The following is a 13,069-nucleotide window of genomic DNA, read 5'->3' as shown; positions in this document are numbered from 1 at the left end:
AATTTAGCCATCTTTTATCAACACGGTTTATCAAAAAAATTCAATTTATCTACATTTAAACTACGTCAAACTACATTTTAACTACAACTCCTCTACATATGAATAACAGGACTACAGTTCTAACACAGTTAAACTACATATTCACTACAATCTGGATACAATTTACGTTGAATGCATTCTTTATTAATATCAGTTTTTTTGTATACAGTAAATATTAAAGTTTAACTATTCTATAAAAAAAAGACAACTTTAGATGCTTGACAGAATACATAAAAACATAAATAGTGCAGATACACAAATTGATGTTTATACTTCTTATTCATCTTCAAAAACTTAAACAATTACACAAGAAAATCCGATAATTTGAGCTCACTAACATTTATTTTGAATAACTATTCTAACTACATGATATTCATTTCTTTTTCGGCGCATTCTTGCAAGTTCTTTTGTTATGCCCTTCACCTCCACAATTGCCACATGACACCTTGTATTTCTTTGACTTTATTTCATCAAATGTTTTATATCTTTCCTTGTGAGGTTCTCCCTGGCTGCCTTTTATCTCCCGCCGGTGGCTTTACTACCTCATCCAAAATATGTTGTGGCACATCCCATTTGCCTTCATCAGGAAGAGGATTTACTGGCATTTCATAGGTAAGCAGAAGGCTCTTCCTTGTGTAATACGGAGAGCAATAGTTTTCGTATGTTTCATTCCTATGCCTTAATGCTGCCAAAGCATGCGCACATGGAAGTTCATCAAGTTGGAATTGTCCACAACTACATTTCTTGTTTTCTAGACACACAATGTACCGCTTCACACCATCTAACACAGTATGTATATGATCTGTTGAAGCCCTCACCTACAATTGAAGACCAAACAGAAATAATAATACATCAATCATTAAAATGGATTATCAACAATTTACCTACAAATCAGCAACAAATATATTACAGCTCATCTACAAACTATTATTACCGACAATTTGACTACAGTTTAACTACAATCTGGAAAAACTGCAGCTAGTACTTTTTTGATTCTACTGCACCAAAAAAAAATATCTTACCCTTAGTTTCTGAGATAATGTACTGTTGTCTTCCAATTCTTTGTTGTATTTGTGACCAAGGTATGTGAAAGTACCCTTTGCCTTCGATAACTTTTCTTTTGTCCAACGTTCAAGAAGAGTCCTCATATACTCAAATAGATCAAATATTGGAAGCTCTCTTGCATCTTTTGTTACAGCATTCAACGACTCGGCAATGTTTGACGTCATAGTAAAAGTTCTATTCACCGTTGCATGTACTCTTGACCATCTATGATAGCCAATATCATATAGGTAAGACTTTACACGCAGGTCTACCTCTTCAATCTTCAACATCCTTTCATTAAATTCATCCATAGTGTATGACCGTGCTGTAGCAAAGTACAATTCATGTAATTGTAGATGTCCCTTCTTGAATTTTGACCTTATATTTGTCCATATATGCCACATGCAAGAGTAGTGTGCCAATCCCGGATAGACAACTGATGTTGCCTTCAGTATACTCTCATGCCTATCTGAAACAACACACATTGAAGGTCTTTCACCATATGCCTCCTTGAATTGCTCAAAGAACCACTTCCAAGACGCGTCGTTTTCAGAATCAACCACAGCATATGCCAAGGGAAAAATAGTACCTACATTTTTAAGACATAAAATATGATTAAATAACAACTACAATATATATTGAGAAATATAGACATGTTAACTACATTCTTTTATATAACTACAAAATAACTACAATTTAACTGCATTTTAAAGACTGTCTACAAAATAAGTACAAAATTATTCCATTATTTACCTGCTGCATCCATGGTGCTTGCTGTCAGCATAATCCCCATGTAGGCTGACTTTAAGAATGTCCCATCAACCACTACTACCGGCCTACAATGTTGCCAACCATTTATTGATGTACAAATAGCAACAAATGCGTATAAGAAGCAATCATCTGCTGCCTTCTTCAATTTAACAACAGAACAAGGATAATTCTTCTCAAGAATATAAAAATATTTGGGTAATTTGTTGTAGGAGTCACACGGATTCCCTCTCAAAAACTGTAAAGCTTTTTCCTTTGCTCTCCATGCTTGCATGTAGCTTAGGTTCAGTCCATGTTCGGATAACATGTCAGTTTGTATGTCCTTTGGTGTGTAAACAGTCTTAGGATCACAATACTTTGGAACGACCATGCTACCAAGTACTGCTGCAGTACGTTTGCGCTGTATGAATGTTTCGTCCATTAGGCAGCATGTGTGTTGACGGCTGAAACTTCTTATCTTGAACATTGCCGAATCATTAATTGACGTTGCCTTGAAATGCCATTTACAGCTTTCAGCAACACATATAAGCCAGTAGCTACAAAAGAAATACAATATTTACACAAATTTATGAAAAAACTACAATTAACTACAAACTGACTACAATTTAACTACAATTTATAAAACCCACCTATCTTCAATCATACACTGATTTTGCTGATATATTATCCACAAATAACTACATACCTTCTATGACTAGATCTTTTTACTCTGAACTGGAACTTGTGCATCACTGAATAATTCTTCATTGCAGCAGCTACTGTTTGCTTGTCCTGATAAACTTGTCCTTCTTCAATATATGTTTGCGTAGATTCAGTTATTATTTCACTTTGATATTCCTCTATAGCTGGTGAGGATGGAAATTCAAGTAAGTTTAGGGATCCAGACGAACCTGCAAACAATAAATTCATAAATGTAGTTTCTATGTAGATAATTTTGAAAGCAACATTGCTTTATCCTTTTCAGTACTATGTGAGCTTTGTAGTTTAATTGTAGGTAATTGTAGTAATATTGTAGATAACATAGTAACACCATAACTCTCTGCAATGTCGAATCAAACATACCTGCACTGGTGCTTTCATTGTTGATTGCCAATTCCATATTGAAATCTCTTACGCTTATACATAAAGGATACGAACCTAAGTTTTTATTCTCCTTTTTGGTTTCCATGTAAGCACGAACCCCCATATCATTCCTAATCTCCATTGGAGGACAATTCTCGTTCACAATGTATTTGATTTCTATAATTTTATCCGATGTATCAATCGATAATTGTTCTGCAATTGTAGAACTGAGAATTCCGTAGTTTGCATTATCATCTACCACAATGGCATCAACTTCAAAATCTCTAAATCTGCCATAGTTATCCCAATTACCATTCGATTTCAGCATTATTGGGATTTTTGACATGATTTCGTGTAGTTGATAGGAAAAAAGACGAAGAACAGATATAGTTTCTACAATTTGAGTACTGATATCGACGAAGAGCAATTTTGTACAATTTGAGACGAAGAACAGATATAGTCTCTCTTCAGTAATTGTACAATTTGATTGCGTTTTTTGTTGTAGCTGATATCAACAGAGATCTCTTTCTGTTGAGGAAGGAGAGAATTACGCAACTGGTGCCTTCATCAGGAAGAGAGATCTCCTTCAGTTTCAAAATTCGAATAAAATCCTTGACAGAATCACATCAGATTTGGTGCCTTCATTTTAGGGCTTTTTTAATGGCAAAATCTACATATTTTTGGATTGGTATATAATTTGTAGTAAAAGTGTGGACTACGTGGGTAAATAACAAATTATGAACATTTTTGGTAATAAGATTTGATATATGGTATAGATAGGTAAAAATCCCTATGTATTTTGCTGGCTATTAATACGGGAATAATAGCCTCTAAAAGTCTAATTCTTTGAATCAAGAAATGTAGCTTAAGGTTAATCTTTCATATCATTATGACTTCTATTGTTCTTTTCGGTGCCACGCGAAGTAAATTTGCATGACGCCAAAAAGGTCTTTTTAGTCGAATATAGAGCAGACAACGGTATCTGTATTATATAATGGATCATGATGTTGCGTTATTTGAAATTTAAAAATGATAAGCATACTATACAAGTACTAAGCCATAAATTTTTGGCTTTAACCAGAAATATCAATCGACATTTATGCTATAGACCTCCTAAACAACCCAGAAGACACCTCCTAATAATACGCCTTTTAATTCAGAAAACCAACTGTTTCTTAGATTGAACAACTAATGCATATTAATGCCCTGTTTAAACTACTTTTATATTCGTTGTGTCCCCTCATTTTATCCATGTATGATAACCCTCTATTGTTTAATGTTATAAATTGCTCTCTATTAAATGAATGTAATTTATCAGCCGACAATTCTTCTTAATTTGTAACTTTTTAAAGTGAAAGCAATATCAATCACCCACATTTGCTTCACTAATACAAAACCATGGCTCGAGAAACTGCAAACAAGAACTCGTAAGCGACTTCATTTCTCATGGATGAAATGTTTCTTTGTTTATATATTTAGTTTACATGTATTTGATAGAAATATGGCTTCATCAAATTCCTTTATTGCCTTCATTCATACTTAATAAGTGATCTTTTTATTTTTATTTTTCATAGTATAGGACTCCCTTATAAATTGTATATTTCCCTTTTCTTTTTTCCTTACTAAATTATATCTTTCCTTTCTTCTATTCACATGGTAGGTGGTAAGGAAACTATTTCCTTATGGCTTAATCAAATTCTTCTATCGTCTATGTTTGTATTTTAATAAGTATCTTTTGCATTTCTTATAGTATAGGAACATGGACTTTGATTCTTATTTATCTTTTTTCTCAAATTTTTGCCATTTTCTTTTGTTTCTGATTAAGTAAATTAGCACGATTGCAATTTTAAAGGATGCATAATGGTTGCAAAACGTAACTGCTTATGGTGGAAGGAATGTTGAAGATAGGGAATGAAATTGGGGTAAGTGATTTTGAGATGAGTAAAAAATATAAGGCATAGAGATAGATGCACTATTTTTTAACAGCAAAACCTGTATTCATTATCTTTTAATTAGATGTATTTATCTTGACATATGTAAACAGATTTGTTTACACGTTGTTAGGGATGTGAATTGCTTACACTTTGTTAGGAATGTACTGAATACTGGCTTATCGATCTGCAAAATGCGATCTGTTTTTTTTTTTTTTTGCTCCTCATTTTCCTTATTGAACAATCCTTATGTTGGCACTATATTCACATGACATGTGAAACTTATTATGATAGTGAGTTTAGCGCTTCTATGGCCATTTCTCTCTTTTGGACTACTTATTTGATTATGATCAATTTATGTTAAGGGAAAAAAAGAAGTTGCTTCCTCTCTAATTAATAATATGATTTATTTAGTAAATATTAATAATATTTTTACAAATATTATGACATAAATTATTTAATTAATTTTAATTTTTTTTATGACCGCGCGAAGCGCGGATAAATTTACTAGTATATATATATATATATATATATATATATATCTTTGCCTTGAACTCATATAAAAATTTCGTTTCACCCTTTTATATGCTCTTGCTTCATTCTTGAGTGATGTCAATCTTTCTTTATGTCCCAAAGCTGCCATAAAATATATGATCCCACAGAGCCTTTACCAGTTGTCTCATCTCAAGTTTCTTTCTTCCTTTGTTGAAGGTTTCTTGTGTTTAAAGAATTACAAGAATAATTCCAGTTTTTCTGTTAACCTAATCATATCTACCAATTGTCTCCTCAAATTTTATTTAACCTAATGTACTTTCCATGATTAAGAAAAGCTTTCGATCGTTTGATAAGATATTTTCTCCCTCATTTTGATTTAACATCCAGAAAAGAGAAACTAACCCTCTTAATGTTTATCTGACTGAATTTTGTATAAATGTGGTCGCACCATTCTTAGATTTACATTGACGAGGTAATTCCTCATCTCCCTTTTGATAATAACTTCTAATAACTCAAACTAGAGATTATGACTACTTCTGCAATACGATGGAATATCAAAAGTCGAGGGTTATTTTTGTGTTGATCTTGCCTTTCAAAAAATCAAAACCCTACATTTTTCGGGTTTGATTTCATTTTTATTTATTGAGCTGCTTTGGGTACTTTTGTAAAATTTCTTACATAATCTTCGGGTGGCTTGCTATCTTCACAAATGAATTGTTGCATTACTTTGAAACAGTTTCATTTTGATTTAATGTTCAATGGTCCCAAAGAAAGATTTGAAGATTAGTAGTTTCCACTGCTCTGAAATTATTGTATGGCATCCATATTAAAATCTCTGTAATTACAATCTGAAAATACGAGAGGAGTGAAAAACTAGCAAGGAGCTTGTTCGATAATATTGCTAATCTTATCAGTCTAACTAAATGACATGGACCAAAATAAGATAATTACAATTGGAATAGAGTAAAAGTGTAATTATGCAATAAACTTTAGGGCACCTTCTTCAATGCACCTTAATCGGTAGTTTAACCAATTAATTTAAACACATACATCATACACAAACATAACAGTAAGTGATAATCTCTATTGAACTTCAGATAATAATTCTTCTTTTTCTCCCTAGAGAACCTAGAGTTGTAATATGCGCCTCACCTGTCGGACGTCGAGTTTTCCTTTTGTTTTTCTTTTTTCTAAAATCTCCTTAAAATTTGTACCACAGAGTTGGTGCAGTGATCTATAGATATTGCGTTTGACGTAAGTTTTCCTTTTAAGAAAAGATAAACAAACGGAAGCCCCGAGATCATTGTACCTACTTATTGGTGCCAATTCTCTTGAGGAAAAACAAAAACAAAAGGACAAGCCTGATGTCCAACAGGTAGGTCGAGGAGCAGATTACTACTTAGGTTCTCAAGGGAAAAAAAAGTATTACCTGAAGTCCAATATAGATTATCAACTTACTTAATGTTCTCGTATACGATGTATGTGCTCAAACAATTTGGTTAAAATACCGATCATAAAAAAGATAATTACCAGATGTACCATGCTCATATGATATATGCCAGAACGATCAAGGTTTGGGCATTTTGTGGGACATAAAAGAAAGCTGAAATATAATATTCATAATAAAAGAAATGTATAGAGAGGAGTAGAGAATGCAATTGAGGGATGGAAAACAAGGATTTTTATAGTTGGTGTGAGGGGTTGTTACAAGATAAAATATAGGATCATGTAAATAACTTTCTACATTTGCATTGATTTACCTTTGATTTGATCAGAATCTAAACTTAAACCATAACCGTTCAAACTTAAAAAACCTTCCAAGAACATAATCTTAGTTAGAAACCAAACATCATAGAACGGGTAAATTATTAAAAAAATTCTTTATTCGCCAGTCAACATTTAAATACCTTTAAAAGTTGTTATCTCTATATACATTCATTTGTTAAGGATTCAATTTCCTACTTTGTAATCTATAACACTAATCTTGATAGTTTAAATTTATTTGACTCATCAAATTTCCTCGTTCGAGGATGAATATTATTTTATAGTCGGTGTGAGGGGTGACGACATCTATGATTTTTCTTGTAAATTACAATTTCACACATATTCGCGGGTAAAAATCCAGCCTAATAAGAGCTGTACTATAATCTGGCTACAAATAGAATCATATTAATTGTTGAAATTTAAAAAAGAAAAATATTGATATTAATTACAGTTATTTCTGAATTGTTTATTTATTTATAGTATCTATTATGGCCTTTTGGTTATATTTTACCAGTTCTTGTAGGGGATAGAAATATTCAAAAAGAAGAATATGGGACGCTTGGAAAATGCTACTTCTTGCAACTTCAGAAATCAAAATTAGACCTAAGAAATGTCTAACTTAATAACCTACCAAAAGCATGATTTTGTTAAGGAAATCACATTCATAGATTTTAATTAAGGGTAATAATTAATTTTGTTCTTTATGTCACTAGTCACAATCTATTTTAAATTTGTCCTTATGATCTCCATATGCATTCAGTTGTTAATCACTTAGTTTCTATTTGCAAGCTATAACATTGATCTTGATAGTTCAAGTTAATTTGACTTGTTATTTTAGTTAAGTAGATCATATGGCAGTTATGTGCCAGAAAAATCAAAGGTTACGATATGTCTAAATTGTGGAGATAAAGGTTTTTCAAACTCATTCGTTTACTCTGTGAAATGTCTCGAATTTGGTGTGCATCGGTACTGCCTTGAAAAGTGACATTTAAAGAATTTGTATATTGGGTTTGTGACGACTGTGAAAATGAAGAAAAGGTTGATATAGGAAAAAATCAAAAAGAAAAGGTTGACAAATCTACTCCCAGTGTGATGATTGATCAAGGGACAAAATTTGCAGGAGAAGAGAGCCTAAGACGTAGCAAACATATCAAGAAAAGTCCAAAGGCGTTAGATAATTTTGTGTGCGTTATACATGGAAAATTTAGAAAACTCAAAAATTAAATGGCATCGGTTCATATGTTAGTTATATTTTCTATTTCTTTATATGATTTTTTGTTTTTGTTTTGTTGCAATAAGGAGGTTATTCTCCACTTTTGCATTCCAGTAGTATTAGGAGATTATAATATACCAAATGTATTGTGATTTTTGCAAGACTTTCTTCTGCTCTTTTCCTGTTGGGTTTAGGATTAAAGGTGCTTCCTTATTGCCGGTAATCTTAATTATATATCATTTTCTATAAAGATTCTAAGATTATCAGTCCGGATTTCCTTAAAAAGGTCAAATTTGTGTGTAAGGTTCTTTTCCCCCTCTGAATCTTAAATATTGAAGTAAATTGGCTTCTTAATAATAATTTTATTCTCAAAATTTAGACAACAAAAGATTTTCATCCTCTTCATTGGGTCACTAACTTTTTTCTTTACTTATTTCTTGAGTTACATTTCTACGTATATTTTTTTGATTAGAACAACCTATTCCAGAACCTCCTCTGCCACTTTCAAGAGTGGCTCCTAGAGTGCTTCCGAACCAAGGCTATGCAAGTGATATTGTCCCACCTCGAATTCGGGCGGGAAATTTTCAAATAACCAATGTGATGCTGATATTGCTGGAGCAGCGTGGGTATTTCACGGGCGCTGTAAATCAAAATGCTTACAAACATCTCAAGGGGTTCGTGGATACCTGTTGGGGGAGCAAGTAAACAAATGTGTCCGAGGGTGTACTTTGGTTGAGACTCTTCCCATTTTCACTCAGAGGGAAAGAACTTGATTGGCTTGAGCGACTTCCCAACCATTCCATCACTACGTAGGATAAGTTTGCAGATAAGTTCAATGCAAAATTTTTCTCACCAGGGCATATGGCTGCATTGAGAGATGAGATCTTAGCGTTCAAGCAAGAGCCAACGAACCTTTGTATGAGATTTGGGAGATTATAGAACAATGGTGAAGTAATGCCCCAACAATGATATGACCAAGGTGATGATCCAATAGACTTTCTACCGGGCTATTAACACCACAAACCAATGCATAGTGAACCAACTTGCTAGGGTCGACTTCATGAAGCTGTCTTATGATAAGGCTTGTGACATTCTTGACGAGATGGCTGACACTTCTTTCACTTGGCAAAGTAGAGCCAATGTGCCCCAAGGTGACCCCACGGTTTCTCATTTGCACAAGGAGTTACATGATCATGGGCAAGCTATAACTGAGTTGACAACTACGATGAACCAACTAGCAAAGGAACAATTGCAACAAGTTCAAAATCCTCGCCAAGTGAGTGCCATGGAGAATGTCAATATGCTTGTCAACAAAAGAAGACAAAGAAGGCAACAAACCAAGGGAATTGAGAGCAATTTGGCAATGATTGTGGTGGATTACAAAATGATGGTTATGATGAACAAAATGAAGAGGTGCAATATATGAATAATTATCAAGGCCAAAGGGGCAATTCTTCCAATCAACAACAATGGAGACCCCAAGGAAATTGGGGCAATCAACAACAATTGGGGGAACAACAACCAAAACCCCAACTGGGGAAATCAGAACAACAATCACAACAATCAGAGAAATTGGAATGGTAACAACAACAATTGGGGTGGTAACAACAATCAAGGTAGATGGAACAATGGCTATCAAGGGAACCAGGGGCAAGGCTTTCAAAGGCCCCCAATGTACCAACAACTGAACAATCCGCCCCCATTTCCATCCCAAGGTCCTAGTTCTTCTAGCAATGATATGGGTAGAATTGAAATGATGTTCGAACAAATGATGAAGAAGAATGCGGATTTTGATACGCAGTTGGCTTCCCACAATACCTCAATCAGAAATTTGGAGGTTCAATTAGGACAAATCTCTTAGTCCTTGAATACACGCCCTAAGGGTGCTCTACCAAGTGATATGGTAGTGAACCTAAAGGGTGGGAACAATCATGTTATGGCAGTAAATACAAGGAGTGGACGAGGCGGTGATGTGAATGCCTCCAAACAAAAGCGAGTTTTAAGTGATGATGTTGAGTTGCAAGAAGACGAAGTTCCTTTGGTGGTTAAAAATGTGATTGATGAGAACGTGAATGAAGAAGTGAGGATTGATATTCAAGATGCCGAGGTGGAAACTCAAAATAATGTGAACCTATCTAGGGAACACATAATAGTCATGCCGGATCTAGTTGTGCCCAAATTCAAGGCTCCTTTGCCAAGGCCACCTCCACCTTATCCTAAAAAGCTCGCGAAGCAGAAAAATGAAAATCAGTTTAAAAGGTTCATTGACATGATGAAGAGCTTGTCCATTAATGTGCCTTTGGTGGAGGCTCTTGAACAAATGTCGGGCTATGCTAAATTCATGAAGGACTTGGTAACAAAGAAGCAACCTATGGATTATAAAACTATAAAGATGACTCACCAAGTTAGTGCAATAGTGCATTCAATGGCCCCGAAGTTTGAAGATCCTGGTGCTTTCACCATTACTTGAACCATTGGGAGTGCGGATTTTGCTAAGGCTCTATATGATTTGGGGGCTAGTATCAATTTAATGCCCTACTAGATTTTCAAAACTTGGGTATTGGGAAACTGAGGCCGACTTCCATGGGATTACAAATGGCGGATAGAACGATGAAGAGACCATTGGGTATTATTGATGATGTACTTGTCCGGGTGGATAAATTTATCTTGCTAGCTTATTTTGTGATCTTGGATTGTGAGGTGGATTATGAAGTTCCTATCATATTGGGGAGACCTTTCCTTGCTATGGGGAAGGACTTAGTTGATGTGGAAGCAGGGGAACTCACCTTTCGGGTGGGTGACAAAAAAATGGTCTTTCATGTTTGCAAGTCAATGAAGCAACCCAACAGTACCGATGCGTGCTTTTTTGTGGACCTCATCACAACAGTGATAATTGATGACACCAGTGCAATGATAAATGTGGAGGACCTATTAGAGGCCGTATTGTTGAATCTTGATGTCAATTATGATGAGGGTCGAGTGGAGTGCGTGAATGCTTTACATGGAATGGGCTCTTACTCTTATGAGCCTAGGAAATTATCTTTGGACCTCGAAAATAGGAAGACTCTACCAACAAAACCTTCAATTGAGGAGCCTCTATGTTGGACTTGAAACCACTGCCTCCACACCTTAGGTATGAGTTCTTAGGCTCAAAATTTACTTTGCCACTTATTCTTTCTGCTTGTCTTACTAACATACAGGTTGATGCCACATTGGCGGTGCTTCAAAAGCGGAAAAAGGCAATTGGATGGACTTTATCTGATATTCGGGGGATAAGCTCTACATTCTGTATGCACAAGATTATTCTGGAAGATGATGCAAAGCCCTCCTTGGAGCATCAAAGGAGGTTGAACGAGGCAATGCAAGAAGTTGTGAAAAAGGAGGTGATCAAGTGGTTGGATGTCGGGGTTGTGTAACCTATCTCTAATAGCTCTTGGACTTCACCAGTGCAATGTGTACCGAAGAAGGGTGACATGACTGTGGTTGCAAATTCACAAAATGAGTTGATTCTTACCAGAACCGTCACCGGTTGGAGGGTATGCATGGACTACCATAAGTTGAATAAAGTGACCCGCAAGGATCACTTTCCTTTACCTTTTCTTGATCAGATGTTATACCGACTTGCTGGGCGTGCCTTCTACTATTTCTTGGATGGGTATTCTGGGCACAACCAAATCTTAATTGCTCTGGAATATTTGGAGAAGACCGCATTCACTTGTTCATATGGCACCTTTTATTTCTCTAGGATGCCTTTTGGATTGTGTAATGCACCGGCTACATTTCAGAGGTGTATGATGGTCATTTTCACCGATATAGTGGAAGACATTTTGGAGGTGTTCATGGACAACTTTAGTGTTGTGGCAGATTCATTTGATGAGTTCTTGAAGAATCTTGATAGAGTTTTAGCCCGTTGTGAAGAAACCAATCGTGTTCTCAATTGGGAGAAATGCCACTTTATGGTGAAAGAGGACATAGTTCTTGGGCATAAAATTTCAAAGCATGGTATTGAGGTAGACAAAGCAAAAATTGATGTGATTTCAATGCTCCCTCCCCCTACATCTGTCAAGGGAGTTTGAAGTTTTCTCGGGCATGCGGGGTTTTACCAAAGATTTATCAAAGACTTTTTGAAGGTGGTAAATCCCTTGTGCAAGTTGTTAGAAAACGATGCCAAGTTCATGTTTGATGAAAAATGTATGCAAGCCTTTGAGCTTCTCAAGCATAAGTTGACCACCACTCCTATCATTACCGCACCTAATTGGAGCTTGCCCTTTGAGCTCATGTGTGATACGAGCGATGTTGTGGTTGGGGTGGTTTTGGGTCAAAGAGTGAATAAAATATTTCATCCGGTGTACTATGCGAGCAAGACAATGAATGATGCTCAAGTGAACTACACGGTGACCAAGAAAGAACTTTTGGCTATTGTGTTCGCAATGTAGAAATTTTGGCCGTATCTCATGGTGCTAAGGTCATAATACATACCAACCATGCCGCACTTCGGTACTTGATGACGAAAAAGGATTCCAAAGCTAGACTGATGCGATGGGTCTTGTTACTTCAAGAGTTTGATTTGGAGATTGTGGACCGAAAAGGTAGTGAGAACCAAGTGGCGGACCATTTGTCCTGTTTGGAGGAGGAGGGGAGGCCTCGTGATAGCCTAGAGATCAATGATTCATTTTCTGACAAACAACTCCTTTTGGTGTCGGTGAATGGTATGCCATGGTTTGCGGATGTCGCTAATTTCCTTGTGACTGGT

The 13,069-nt window shown here is 35.5% G+C and overlaps 1 protein-coding gene across 1 annotated transcript; it reads right to left on the bottom strand.

Moving 5' to 3' along the window:
* Window positions 1-518: 518 nt before the first annotated feature.
* LOC138876826 (uncharacterized) lies at window positions 519-3,259 on the bottom strand. Its single transcript, XM_070155766.1, has 5 exons — window positions 2,914-3,259; window positions 2,537-2,741; window positions 1,837-2,387; window positions 1,062-1,672; window positions 519-857 (listed from the first exon to the last, which is right to left on the bottom strand). The coding sequence occupies exons 1-5, from the start codon at window positions 3,257-3,259 to the stop codon at window positions 519-521; spliced, it is 2,052 nt and encodes a 683-aa protein (XP_070011867.1).
* Window positions 3,260-13,069: the final 9,810 nt, after the last annotated feature.

This window comes from Nicotiana sylvestris, chromosome 1 (genome assembly GCF_000393655.2).
Source record: "Nicotiana sylvestris chromosome 1, ASM39365v2, whole genome shotgun sequence".
Lineage (NCBI taxonomy): Eukaryota > Viridiplantae > Streptophyta > Magnoliopsida > Solanales > Solanaceae > Nicotiana > Nicotiana sylvestris.
The sequence above is the reverse complement of the archived record's forward strand: the minus strand, read 5'-3'. Positions and strand labels throughout refer to the sequence as shown.